General features: G+C 36.2%; 1 protein-coding gene across 13 annotated transcripts in view; it reads right to left on the minus strand.

Moving 5' to 3' along the window:
- TCF4 (transcription factor 4) overlaps window positions 1–15501 on the minus strand; it is a 349860-nt gene that overhangs the window by 116699 nt on the left and 217660 nt on the right. For 10 of the 13 annotated variants that reach the window (XM_081263392.1, XM_081263400.1, XM_081263399.1 and 7 more), the window contains 2 exons: window positions 8225–8354; window positions 7701–7750 (listed from right to left, as the gene is read on the minus strand). The exons of 1 other annotated variant lie outside the window; for it this stretch is intronic. In XM_081263392.1, the coding sequence (XP_081119518.1) occupies window positions 7701–7750; window positions 8225–8354 (180 nt within the window). The remainder of the gene's footprint in view (window positions 1–7700; window positions 7751–8224; window positions 8355–15501) is intronic. 2 more of the 13 variants (XM_081263404.1, XM_081263401.1) reach the window with 1 other exon arrangement.

Below are 15501 nucleotides of genomic sequence, written 5' to 3' on the forward strand. Positions count from 1 at the left end.
ACCAGTTGCAGAAATAAGTTTATTTTTCCATTCGGCTTCGTGGTTTAAAATTTTAAACTGACTCAACAAGTCTGAATTGCGAGGCCATGAACTGTCTTTTAAAGTCTCAGCTTCAGTATAACGAGAGAGAAATGAGCTTCAGCATTCTTGGCATTTTATTTTGATTTCCTCTTTTAACGTCTCACGTTATTGAACTTTGTTAAGCTAAAGTCCCAGCTTTTATACCCTACTTACTGTGAAGTTATTTTGTGCTTCAAGTTCATTTTGTAACAAGCAAGCCAGGAAATAATATTGTACCTTGTGTTAATACACCTGAGCACCTGTGAAACAACCCAATTCCCTGCACAGGGTTACTTGAAAACATTAATGCTAAGAAGCAGCCACCTACTTGAAACTGCTTTCTCATAGCAGCTAATGATATAATGATATACTGTGCCAATCGGTAGAATGAAAGCCATTACAATATTATTATAAGTATAATCCAGAAGGCATCTTTAGAATGATATGGGCTGGGAGGGAGGAGGTTGCTGCAGGCAGTTAGGTAACTCTTTTTCAGATGGTATCAAAATACTTATTCCAAAACAGTATTTTCCTAAAATCCCTAAGTGATAACAGTAAGTAGTGACAGTGACAGTTTCTGTATGTGTGGGCAGAGAATGACAACAATTTTCATGATTAAATGTACTATAAGGGTCATTTTTCTGGGAAAATATAAGTCTTTCTAATATGAGTCCATGTTTCACAAAGGAATTACCCTCTAATCTCTACAGACATGGCAACACACCAAGAAATTTTCTTTACAGTTGGCTATGAAGACAGCTTAACTAAGCCAAGGAATGTCCTCTGTTCCACTGAATAATCAAAATAAATTTAGCAAAATCAAGGATGCACACTGCACCTCTTTTGATCACTAGTAGATGCTTACCGATCAACTTTCCACCCTGGCAGCATATTGTGATTAATTCCTCAGATGACAAAATTAGGAGAGACGACACCAGTGTCATTAATCCCCTCCAATATAATTCTTCAAATTATAAAAGCCTCTTTTCAAAAATACAGCATTCACGTTCCTTTGGAACTGAAATCTACACGTCTCAACAAAACTTAAATCCTCTTCATTTTCAACCCTGGCATTTTACAGAACGTAGTCCTCTGCACTACCTGAACTTCTCTGAAGAGGGAGCGAATGCTCAAGTGAAGCCTAGGATCCAGAAATAACTACACCTATGCGGCAGGATCACACACATGCTGCTGTTCTGAGATAAAATAATTGAGTATTAAAACCACAAATTTTGCACTGCATTTTATAAAAGCTCTCACTCCTTTAAAACGAACTCAATGGCTACACAAATACACGCTGGGACAGTAGGGATCCAGGCTGAGAATCCTATTGCTTTGAAATGCAAGTTTAAAATTCAGTGCAATTTACTTTAAAAAAGAAACAAAGCAGGTGTCTGTCAACAGCCTGACCATAATTATTCTGCCATAAGAAAATACAACTTTGCTCTTTTTAATGAACTCTGTATCCTTTTAGAATTATTGACACTTTTTTTTCCTGAATCTTATTTATGCTTTCTGACTCTAGTTTACTGTTTTCCAACAAAAATTTCAGAATGTTTGAAACCAGAAAAACACGCTTTGAAAATGCAGAAATTATCAGAAATGAGAAAAAAGAAAAAAAGAATTTTGCTATGTTAGAATATAAACTGCTTCAATCGATGAACTTTTTTAAAAGTTAAAAAAAGGTATTCAACCAAATATCAAACCAAACATCTAGATTATCCCATAAACATATGATAAATTAACAATCAAGCCACATGCTACTACAGAACAAGTTTTATAATTTCAAAATACATACAAGCCCTGCAATAATTCTCTGGGTAAAGCAGTCTTGCATCGATTTCTCTAGATTTCTGAAATAAAACCACTCCATACCAATATCTACTTTTCTGTGAAAGTGGCAAAATACGGTTCAAAACAACAGCTCCCTAAAAGAAATTTCTCCTTTCTCCAAAAATGAGCATAGTTTTACATTAAAGGCTACTGTTCCAGCTGCTGAAATCTTCAAAAAAGTCTTGGTATATCTTAGCAGTGATGTTGTATTTTCAAAACTTGGTTCAAAATACAAAGGCACACTGGGGCGGTGGGGATCATGCCTACCTTGGAAGAACCTGGTGAGAAGATAAACAGACACTGCTGGCCAGAGAGCATGTGCTGGAAGGAATGCAGAGGGGTGTTCTGTTTGATTGTCTGCGGTGGGCAACCTTTTCATTTTCAAAGATAATCCAGGGATAGCTCACAAATATAACAAATCTTTTATCTGCAGTTCACGTTTATTTTTGTCCTCTCGCTTACATTTCTTTATATATAAAATATGCACTCCTGAATTCTTCTTTTTCAAGGGGGCAGGAATGGGCTTTGAAGTTGAGGGGGAGCAGGACTGTAGAAGAAGAAGCTCATGAATTCAAAATTCCCAACAAAAATAGAGAAATTTTTTAGGAAACTTTTGGAAGACTGGAATGCTCTGATGGGGTATGTACTGCCCATTTTCATGTCTCTTGTGTGTATTCTTTAAGATATTTTGAAGGGAACAAGAACCCCCATTGAAAACAAATATCAAGATCCTCCTGCACTTGGTTCATGTACCAGTAATTCATAAAAATCATAAAATCTATCTTCTAAGAGCAACACAGGATATGATGACATAAGTCAGGAAAACAATACATATTCTGAACTTGAAGCCTTCAATTCAAGTTAAAAAAAAAAAAGGGTGAGTTTACACAACAGATTGAGACAGATTTATTACTATTTATCATGGTAAATATGTATCAAAGAAACATATAAGTCTTTACCTAGTCATAATCACTCCAGAATCAAATTTATCAAATTTAGTATTAACTGCACAAAAGAAAAAAAAATACTTTGTGATGAATATTTTCTCAGCTTTCAAAGTGTTCCCCCGTGACGTGTTTTATATGCTGTGTAAATTGTGTGAATAATAGTTTTGTCCTATTTGAGATGATTTAATGGCACTGACCTTAATCTCCTTCCTAGCTGTTCACTTTCATACTTATTAAGCACAATTTGAATATCCAAACCTCATATTTCAATAGCTTTAGTTAGAAAATGGGTACACTAAGTTTAAAGTTGAATGTAACGAGCTATCCTAACATTTTAGAGTAAATACCTAAGTTATACTTCACCAAGTATCTCTTTCTCCAGAAAAAAAACCTTGAAGAGACTGACCCCTTTCCCTTTTAGTTTATCATACTACTAGCTATTTCTAGAATTCCCTACATAGGACAGAGACCAGGTGGCTGATGATCAGTTTACATGTAAGGAACTAATATTCTCTTATAAATTTTAACTTAAAGAAAGTTACATTAAGGCTGGGGCTGGGGCTGTGGCTCAGGGGTAGAGTGCCCATTTCACCCATGTGAGGAGCTGGGTTAGATCCTCAGAACCACATAAAAATAAATAAAGATATTGTGTTCAAAAAAAAAAAAGAAAGAAAAAAGTTTCATTAGTGCTTAAGCTAAATTTGTTGACATGAAAAAGCAATTGAATTATAGACTCTATCAATCTGATTCCTTATGATCAATGTCAAAAGTTATGGGGTGAATTATGTATTTTAAGTACCGCATTTTTCCAATCATCTATCTTGGACACCTAATAAGGAAAAAAACAATTTATAATTCTTGTATTAAATTTTGATTTCTACAAGTATTTGAGCAAGAAAGTTTTTTTTCCCTTCTAGAATAGCTAAAAATATGGATTCAATAGCAGTGTTTGAAACCTTCAAATATAAAGGCTTTTATATAATGGAAAACCCAGAGGATAATTAATACTGTTAGCATTATCCATTTTTCCTGATACTTTTAACCAGATCCTCCTGAATTTAAAACCAAAAATTAAAGAAAGAAAAAAAGAAAGAAAGAAAGAAAGAAAGAAAGAAAGAAAGAAAGAAAGAAAGAAAGAAAGGCAGAAAATAGACTTTTATTGAAAAGTACAGTTTGAGAAAATATCTGTGGAGATAAAGGAGATCGGAACCTATTTCTTAGAACAAAAAACTTCACATTTACAGAGAACTGTGAAGTTCCAAAAATCCCAAGTGAGGTCTTGGTGAGATTGTCACCAAAGCTTAAACTAGATTACAAATGGGGACAAATTCCACCCATATTTGAAGCAGAAAAGGTGCTGCTATTAATGCTTTTTGATAAAATGTATACGATTTTGATGTCAAGGCTGTATATGTTCATGTGTTGGCTGCCACAGAAAAAAATCCTAAAAGACAATGTCTGCTTTTCCCTCTCTGTGCATTTGATAAGTATACTTAACGCAATATGAAAATTGTTACTTTCTAGATTTGAATATTTTCATGTTAATTTCTGGTAAGAAAGCCCGGAGTATTTTCCCCAAAGGATAATTTAATATGGTATACTTTTCCCTGCATGAATACCTGGCTCACTGTGTCTGATTACTAGGTAATACATAACCAAGAAATCTGCTAGGAAGAATAGTTGAGGCAAAATATTAATGTGATTCAACATAGAAAAACAAGATGTAGAGAAGTTCACATGCAAATTCAAGAGATCGGACATGCAAAATAAATCACGGCATCAACCAAAGACACTAAGGTCTTATCAGAAGTTGAAGGCCACAAGAAACTGGGATGTGATAGAAAAGAGCAACATTCTAAGAGAGAACATGAACATGCTCTGTAGCAATAAGCAGGCCTCTTGTGGACATGTGGATAGCTGTCCTCTCACATAGCCTCTTCTTAACAAAATCACTCTAGCCCTAACCCCAGGCCTCTGATTTCCACAGCGACAGTCCTCTTTTTCTTCATGGGGTTCGAGCCCATATACCTCATCACACTTCCACAATATCCTGAGGTCTCTAGATGCAGCACACATGCAAACACACACTCAAGGATCCTGCCAGATCTGTGGCATGATGTTGGGCCAGGTTTATGTTTCTCTTGCCACAAATGCATCAGAGTTTTCAAATCAGGGCCAGGCAGTCCCCTCACTCCTTTGAGAGTTTTCCAGTCTAATGGTGGAAAAGGAAATCCATCCTCTATCCATACAGGTGTTACAAAATAATACCTGACTGTGGAACGTCACAGTGTAAATTTTGTTTTATGTCACAGAAGAGAGAGGGCCCATTTCAAAAGGGGGAAAAAAGTGAGTTTACACAACAGATTGTGACAGATTTATTACTATTTATCATGGTAAATATGTATCGAAGAAAACATATAATTCTTTACCTAATCATAATCACTCCAAAAGAAACATTTTACTATCCCCAGTTTCTCACTGTTGTACAAACACTATTGAAACAAGTTTCAGAAGTATCTCTTACAGGATAAATACTCAAAATTTTATTTGAATTTTCAAGAAGAATAACCAAGCATGGCAGAGGTCTAAAAATACAGACATCTAGAGCTACAAGAGCAAGTGTTACATGACTAGTACAGACTGTTTCTTGGAATCAAGTTAAAATACAGATTTTGTGTGATGGAAAGGCACAGGATCTTGCTGTAAGCAATAAGCAAACAACACATACAACAAAGCTAATATAAACTAAGTTAAACTGCTATTAGAACAGAACTGCAATATTTTTAGAGTACCAAGTCAATAGGTTTCTGAATTCTAAAATTATCCAAACTATCTTATTCTTCCTGCTCAATAAATAAATAAATAACATTTCCATGAAATTGGATTTTCTTCCTCCTCCTTATCTTTCAAAAAAGGGCTAGTTACCAAAATATTCCATAAGGACCACTAAAACATTTAGCCAAGATAAATTCTCTATGAAGAATTAATCCTAAATTGATGATCAAAAGCCAAAATTAAATAACACTAACCAAATTTCCAATTCCTAACTTTTATTTATTAGTAAGAAAACAAAAATAATTTTATGTTACCAAGCATATCACAACACATCAGTAACCTATCAATTATCTTAATAGCAAAGAAAAAAAAAACTATACTAGGAAAAATTTTCTCTAAGGGCCAGTAAGTTATTGGGAAATACTTAAAAAAATAAATTAATTAAGAAAAATTGTTGACAGTGATTAATATCCAATGCCACACCAATGTACTCCTTAAAAATTGTGTAGCTTTCTGCATAATTTTAGCACTGGAGAAAACAAAGTTAAATTTAACAAGGGGCATAAATAGAATATGAAAGCTTGGTTTTCGTAGCTTTTGTACCATAGCGTTAACTGTCATTTCAGAACATTCAAAGGTCCATTTAATATATTGAATATTGTCTATACTAAGTTCAGGGCATGTTTAAAATGTAAACAGCTATGAGGACTATATTATTTGAAGTTATCATAAAGCAATTAAAAGCTAAAATGTCATCAACATTAAGTCCAATCACTAACTTCAAGCTTAAAATAGGCTTATTAAAAAACCTTCAGGGATATTAGTCAATTTCAATACAATATAGACATTCAAAGAAAAACAATTCTGCACATTTTTAAATGACTTATTGGTAGTCCAAAATGACTATTTTATATGCCATTGGTAGTTTTATTTACACAATATTTTTCCATATTTATGGATAATTCTGAGATGCTTCTTCAACATCATCAAGTCTGTAATAATCAGCATGCAACATTTGTGTTTTTTTCTGATAAGAGTTATTCTGATATATTCACTTAATAATTTTTTTGGATGAGCTGAACTGAAATCAAGTCAAATACACAGGTGTTTGTGTTAATCTAATCTTAGCACATTTGCAAAACCCATTATTTTTCTAATTTATTAAAAGTGAAATAAGACTAACATGCAAGCATTGATGGGTAATAGTCTAGAAATCTAAATATAATTTTATTTTAAAGTATATGAAGTTACACTCAGGCCATACTTTTCCAATACTAGTACTCTACAAAATCAAGTCCAAACCTACACTCAGGAAGGAGGGACGGAAGAATGAAGGAAACAGGGAAAGAAGGGAGGATATCATCTTTTTATTTCACATAAGGAGAAAATTACTAGAAAGATATCAGTTCCCAAGAATATTAAATAAATTATCTAGGACCTAAAAAAATCTATGCTCTTATTGTGATCACAACCAACTTCTGCTGTGTTGGGCCTGGGATGATTCAGCAGCTCCAGCCATTGCCTTTTGAAAGACCCAGAATGCTCTGGCTACAGCTGGGTGCTTCTGGTCCTCACCTGGTATGACAGACGCAAACAGCTACTATGGCAGCTACCTTTGAAACATTTATTCCGCAACCTTTCTGGAAGATAGAGACATTCTCCCTGCACTCTGGGCTGAAACCCATGTAAATTTTTCCTAAATCCGCTCCACAAATCTCCTTTCGCATGCAAATCCATAAATCATCATAATACTGACAAAAGAATTTAACCAACACATGAAACTAATACTCATTCTCTTGAAAGCCCTATACAGGTAAAACTGCTAGAACCTCAGGCCCGCTTTCAAGGCTCTCTTCAGAGCTTAACCTGCTGAATACCAACATGACCATCCAGTCTTCTGGGATGCTCAATCCATCACTCCAAGGTGGACCAGGTAGCTGGACCTGCAGGTCATTCCTACCTCCTCGTCCACATTCTGGATAAACCTGCTTCTCGGGGCGCACGGAATCACATTGACTTCTAGCTCATTCCCAGCAGCACAAAACCGAACACAAAGTGAACAGTAGAGAAACAAGCAGTACTTACTGAAGATGGCAAACCTGGAGGAACTTTTCGAACTTTTTTTGTCTGTACCTCTGAAAGAAAATGAAGATGAGGTGAGCTCTCACAGGCCCATTTTTCAAACTAAAATACATGATCCCAGGAAGCCACTGAGATTAGACCACAATTTGTTAAATCATTCCCACAGCGCCAATCGTTACCACTATCACCTTTAATTCTAGCAGAGATCAATTCTGCCTTGTTCATAAAAATAAAGATGCTGTATTTAACTTGTTACTGCTTCTTCTTTTTTTTTTTAAGGTTCCTTCTGTGTGTCACCAAGAGAAATCCAGAAATAAGCAGACACCAAAAAAAGTTCTCTTGCTGCTATACATTGTTAACCTTATCTATCTGCCCAGTGGGCTACTGGGGAGGGGGCCACCAGCCTGACAAGCCAAATTTTAGGGGGTTTGGGGAGAAGGTGGAGTAGAAATAGGGTGAGAGGGTGGAATTTTAAAAAAGAAAAAAGAAAAATGATACTCAGGCATTCAAACAGAAGAAGACCTTACCCATGGCACTACTGTGAAGAGGCCTCCGTCGGGGATTATTGCTAGAATACTGATAGTACTGGGAGCCAGGTTTGGTGGGCGAAAGGGTTCCTGGATTGCCCATATCCATGTCCCCTCCAAGGAGACTCTGCTAAAAGGTTAAGAAGAAGAAACAAACACATAAGTTTACTTCTTGACATTCACCACCCCTCAACTGATTGCTAGTACTATTTAGACCCAAGCAGTAGAGAAAACAGCATCTGCTGAGCTGAAACAATGACCAAAACACAAACCAAAAAGGAAAAGCAGTCTCGGAAGCGATCCCCAAGTTTACCCATTTGCATTCTTCACTTTTGAGAGGGAGGTATGATTCCCTTTAAGCCACGGATTCTTTAAATCTTTTCAGATGACTCATGTTTTAATTTCCTATGAAAATGGCATTTCTGAAAGAGGGGTGTTTTCTTTCTCTAGACTGAGGCTCATATCTGGGGACTATTCATGCCCTTCCTTCACAAGACCAACAAGAATCTCATTTTTCGAACGTGCCCCGGCTGCGCACACTGGGACAAGTGTGCCCGATCCACACCAGTAAGAACCCTGTGCCTCTGCCCCCACACACCATGATCCTCCGTGAATCCCCACGGCACCCACAGACTTGAAAACACCAGCTGAACCAACTTGCACCATTTTAGAAAAAGTAGGCATTCTAAGCTCACAGGAACAAATCAAAGAACTTTAGGATGCTCTCTTGAGGACTATCGGAAGCTAAACACATCCCCACAGATTAAACATTTACCTGAATACTAGAAAACTTTCACAAATATCATTAACTTATCACAGTGTGACAAATTACTACACTTTCAAAAATGATGACATCAGAAAGATTATATAATAATATCACATTTTCTAAAAGCTACATAGAAACTTACCCATAATATATAAATCGCCTGATTATACTCTGCATTGAACACATTGTTCTTTTAATTATTCTGATATGCAATAAAACAAGTGTAGATAGTACCATTTATATTAAGAACAAATTTACTGTTTAATAAAGAAATTTTAAAATTAAGTACTAAAAAATCTAACTTTATCGTTACTTGTAATCAACTTTTACTGACTGAACTAATTACTGTCCTTGATAAAGTACAGAATGTGTTTTCCCTAATCTAAATTCTAATCACCATGTCACTCACAACAGACTTAGGGATGCTTCACTAACACACTATTCACATGCAAAATACTCTAAATAGGCCAATTATGACTCTGCCCCTGTTCCCTGGTTAACCCGCTGAGAACTGAAAAATTTCACAAGGCAGTCACCAACTAAAACAAAGGGTCCTTGTTTTAAATTAAGACAGTCTTTTTGATTCCTAAATAGCTCAACAAAGTGGCATGTCCTCTAGTGAAAGCAGTTGGTCAAATATGACCCATAAGCTGGAAAATCAAAAATTCAAACCTCCCCTTTCCACCGCTATATCGCTAAATATCATAGAGTCCTCTCTACTGCGAGGGGTTTTTGTGAGTGTTGGATGAGTAATATATAAAGGACTAATCAGCTGCTGACAGGCCTGCTGTCACTGCTCCCAGCGCACGACTTTTTCAAGGGGTACATAAAAACATTATTTTAAAATAAAAACCCGAAGATGAGATATGAAAGTTGAAAGTACATACTGAGTAATCCTTGCTAGCGTCTTAAGATTTACCACATAAACAGCTGGTAAAAACCGATTCTTTGCCAGATGAAAACCTGACCTCTGCATGCTCAACCACTGCCTCTCAGGAACTTCAGACAGACACTGAAATGCTGCCCCCCAGGGCAGACTGAAATGTAGAACTCACAATCACAAAGTTTTCTACCAGCTGAGAATCTAACAGTACAACATCGATTTTTTTTAAATATAAGTTTAGGAGCTTTATTCAAAAATTTAAAAATTTCAACCTGAAATTTCACACTGGGCAATTCTTATTAACAAAGTGTGTATATTTAAGTCTTCCAAAGTTTGCTTTGACATTTCCAATGAGAAAGCTTCAGATGATCTGAAGTCACAAGCTCCAGACAGTTTGGTAAATCTGAGTCTTTATTTCATTGGAAAAAGGAAGTTTGAAAATGATATTATTATTATTATTATCAACTTATTTTGCAGCACTGAGGATCAAATCCAGGCTTCCTGCATGCTAGGCAAGTGCTCTACACTGAATTACATCCCTAGCCCCATGGAAATGATATTATTGATAACTTTGTATTTACCAATAGTATAAGCATTGTATTGACAGACATTACTCTATTTCTCTACTTTTCTTTTCCCTAAATAACATACAAAATATTCAGAAAAGGGCTCAGCAAATAAGCTGAGATGCTTGCTTCTCTTTTTAATGAGCCTAACCACTGGTTAATTCCTGTTGGTCTTGGTGGCAAAGGTTTCACTCTCAGGAAAGTAAATGCATTTAACGGGTCAACCTAAAAGCAAACATGCTTGTTACCCTGGGTTTTAACAGCATTCACAATAGAGTTGTTCAAAATATAAAATGATAGCCGAAAAACAGCTAACTGGTTGTGGCTGACCTCATTGTTGTTCATTTAAAAGAAAATCATTTCATGGGCCAGTCATAAATAAATCAACTCTTGCATATGCAGCCACATGAACTGTGCACAATACAAAGACCAGATAGCCCTTCATCACACTTAGTGGCTCCTGCTAACCACCCACCCCCGGAAAAAAAAAGCACATTCCTGTTTCTTTCTCTTTAAACCTGTTTGTTCCTATTTCTTTTTCACTTGGACAATAGAATCATTCTTCTAAAGCAACAAAAATAAACATTTCCTCACACTTAAGGGGATCCTAATCACCCCCTTAGGGAAAATGAAGATAAAAATATATGTGTTCTTATTGTAAAGTATACTTGTAAAATGAACAATGACCATTTACTATTGTTTGGTCTTTATGTCATACACTTAACTCTTTGTAGCCTTGAGGAGGTAAAAAAAAAAAAAAAAAAAAAAAAGTTCCACTGGCTGAAAAGCCTGACTTTGTGAATTTAAAAAAGTTAATGGCATTTAATCTAAAAATGGAGAAGGCGTTCATTTATATGTGAATTTACCTACATGTATCTACAGCTCTGAAGACAAGTTTATGTTTAATGAAAGTCAAGTTCGGAAGCTAAGTCTACTTTCAAAATGGGCCAATTCGTCCTTGCCTTAAATAGGATTATAAAGGCTTTAGGCTCTTCACGTTGTGCAACCTGGCTCTGCGGTTACCCTGGGTCCCAGGAGCAAGCAGACCAAGTCTGCCAGGAAACACTGGAAACAAGATGTGGCCTCTCAGAGAACTAACCTGTAAATCTTACACCCATGGGTTAGCATTTTGCTTAACTGTCTGCAATTTGATGAGACAAGCCCTCCCCCCTGTTCACTCCTTTCATCCACAGGCAAACAATCTCAAGACCTGAAATACCCTACCCAAAGAGTAAAATTTTACACTCACTTTTTCAACCGGCTTTCAATGTTTGAGATTCACCCCCTGCAACCCATTCTCCAGCAAAGAGCCAATTTTAGCATAGCCATTCAAAGGCCAAAGGCAGCATTCTTTGAGGATCTGTTTCAATTAAAATTTTTGTTTGTTTTACATCAGATCTGGGCCTCAGACTGTCCTTCTCACACTGTCTCAATCCTGCCCCTATTGCTTTTAGGGGGGAGCATCTTAACATCCTTGATCAACCACTAAACTTTGCTTATGCAACCAGGAATGCAAACCATGAATTAAACTTGAGAAACAGAAAAGCAACATATATCTCAAATTAGATTTATAACTGAATGGTAATCAAAAATAGAACTAACTGCTTGAAGCTTAAATTATCAACTTTTTTTTTCTTGTTAAACTAAAATCATCTCGCTCTGAACTATTATTTCATTTCAGTCAGCTCTTTAAATGTAATGGGTGGGTGGTTCATTTCTAAAAAGGAAGATTATATTTACCCTTAATTATAGATATGAGTGAGATCAGAGTACGATGAATGCTGCTTTGGGGGTTTAAAATTAATTCATCTAATAGGTGAATGACCTTGAATGTTAGAGTTGGGGTCTGGGATGGGGGGAAAGAAAAAAAAGTGGAAGGGTTAAAAAAAATCTCTGGGGAAAAAAATGTGCCCCTGGTTTTGGGGGCTTTCTCTGATTTTGCGTCACTGCCATCATGGTGTGATCAGATATCAGACACAACATCTTGGGGGGATGTTGTAGAACAGAGAAAAGCAGTCTCAGATGAAACCAGATTAAGCTCCTTTTCTGAACTATTGCCAAATGCTTGTGAGTCTAATTCATGTTTGGGTATTCTAGTACTCACACAGCTGCAATTCCATTGTTTCATCACAAACCTAAGTGATGTATAGTGGCTTTGTATGGTGAACTGACTCTAGAAAGCCAGGGATTTTTAATGTTAATATGGAAATAAATTCTGAACTAGAAAACTTATGAACACTGGATATTTGTGTAGGTACCCCATAGAGTTTGCAGTGGTACATGCAAAATACACAGGGAGAGAAATCACAACTTGGATTTGTTCAAAACACTTTTTTTTTTTTTTAAATCACAACTGAGGTCATTGCTACATAGCTAATTCTGCACAGAATTGGGTTTTCAAAGACACTGCTGAATAAGATTCCTAGCAGCTATGGGGAAGTTTTTTGCAAATCCCTGTCGAATAGCTGCTGCTGAATTTGCCATTCTGACCACAGAAGGGCCATTGCTGACTTACTATAGTAGCAGGAGGGGGCGATAATTTTGCTGCTGTTGGCACTTACTCTGCAACCTAGAATATATCTTGCACCAAAGGGCAATGAAGAACACAATATTTCCACCTGTCCACTTTTGAACTTCAAAGCTCAAAACTGAAGGTGAGTCTTTGGACAGTCTTTATTCCTGATCCCCGAAGACTCTGGAAGGCACCTTTCTAGTTTATTTAGATTTCTGCCCTATGCTTGGTTTCAACAAAAGATGACTAGGGGAAACTTGGAAAGACAAGATGGTAGAGATAACTTTCATTATCAGGGACTTAACAGATTGTCAATCTGTTGCAGGAAAATGCAAATTATTGACATTATCATTTAGCAAATAGTTTCTTTGAAGGGCTACTGGTCAGTGATTTTTTTTTTAAATTTCTAGGTTAAACGTGTAATGCACATTTCATAACAAGTCTCAAGTTGAATTCCAGTGTACTAAGAGGAAAAGCTTAAGGTAAGCAGATGAGTTAGAACCCTAGCTCAGAGTCACACAAGCAGTGGGATTAGGGGTTAGTTACACAACTGCTCAAGACCACACTCCTCTGTAGAAAGGTCCTAGTAAAACCTGTTTTATGGAACAGTTATCAGATGAAACAACACATACAGAATGTCCAGCAGAGCTGGTGCACAGCCTCAGCCCAGGCGCCCTTCCTCTGTCCTCAACTCACAGACTACATTAGAATCACTGATTATTATTTAAAAGATTCATCCAAACTGTGAACAATTGCCAGATCCTCTACTCCACTTTCAGATCAAAAGTACGCACTCTAATATGACTGAGAAGTAACTACAAAAGCTGAAAAGGAGTTAAATATGGGAGTCTATGTAAACAGTGGTGGTAGTCTGAAGGCCTAGATCTATCTACACTGGCAAAAAGAAATGACTAGCTTTCCCCCTCATATTTAATAAAGATCTCGATAATTTGAGTTTAAGTGGCCATTTTCCTGGAACTGCCACTAGGATTACTTCAGTGGCTCATTTAATTTTGCTTTTCCAGGCATGAGCAAACTGCTACTGTTAATTCAACTATATGTGAGATCAAAATTAGTTAACAATTAACCAACTCAGTATACAAAAAAAGGAATGTTCCGTATGTGATCAAATTTTATCCATTGTGATGTTAAATAAATTAAAATTTTTTTACTGCATTAACTGCTGATAAATGAAGTATAGTATAGTCCAATTTTGTATTTTTCCCCTTGCAAAGTCAATTACAGACATTTAATGAGTATATGCGTGTTTACATGATACTTATCAAGCACTTTTTTTTAATCTTTTGCTTCTCCTATGAGGTCTCTCTCTCTCTTTCACACACACACACACACACACACGTAAATCAATGAATACACTCCATAGTTTTGTTTGGGAATCTGCATAACTCACAAAGAATTAATGGACCTTGAACAAAATTATTTATTTTAGTAGTGATTATGTTTTAACAAACATTAAAAATTTTGAAATACATTGTCTTTCCTTATAAAGAAACACAACACCTTATATTTAAATGCTGTAATGTGATGCAAAGGTTGCCATGGCAACTATTACTTAATGTATAACACAGTAATAGTCAAGTAAAAACTCATGCATTTTGGTATGAAAATTACAACTGCCCAAGGGCTGGCAAGATTTATGCATTCACCTATTTGACTACTTCTCAAATTAAAAAAAAAAAATACATTATTTATTGTATACTCTAAAGTGAGAAGGGTTTGCTGTGGCTTCTGAAAATCCATTCTGGAATCCCAGGTCATTTATTACATATTAAAAAGGGGATTATATTTGTTGTTGGGAAGGGAGAAATTTAGCAAAGGAAAACATTAAAGCAATCAGAAATCTAGAATAAAACTGGATTTGAGGAAATCTTAGGTAAACAATACAGAATTTAAGACACCCACCTTCCTGTCAGTACAAGCTTCTTCTCAGTTCAGGAAGTTCATTTAATATATAATTCAATAAATAGTGATTTGAAATCGTATAGCCACTGCTTGCCTTAAAATGTTTTCCTTCAGCAATTTTGTGCCAAAGTAAAAATACAACAATTTGAATACACCCTGTTAATGTACCAGGAAATTAGCACCAACTCTCCCATAAACATAAACATGTGGCTATTATAAACGTGCTAGGAAGTATATTTGGCCATGTTACTATTTAAATAAAACAAAGGAATATCAAACTGTCACATGTCAGTCTTCATCATGTTGGGTGGGAAAAGTTGCATTTCAAGGTTATTGTAAATGTCTGCCCCTCTGGGGAAGAAGCTATAAAAACTATTTTTATGGGACTGTCCTCTCTGGGAACAGGGACAAGGGTCTCCTTAAGGCTGCTTTCCCAGCACCTCATCGAGGTGCTCAACTCTCATCTAATGGCCCACTTTATAAGATATCACACTAAAATAAAGGGTACCAAGGTCTTCACCCGTATGTATGGTGACAAGCCTACACAGGATGTGAGGAAATTAAGACCCCATGGATGGTAGGAAAGGTATGTGGTGTCTTCCCTCATCCCGAAACCCTGACCATCCT

Source organism: Spermophilus citellus (assembly GCF_964194105.1).
Source record: "Spermophilus citellus genome assembly, chromosome: 12".
NCBI classification, from domain to species: Eukaryota; Metazoa; Chordata; class Mammalia; order Rodentia; family Sciuridae; genus Spermophilus; species Spermophilus citellus.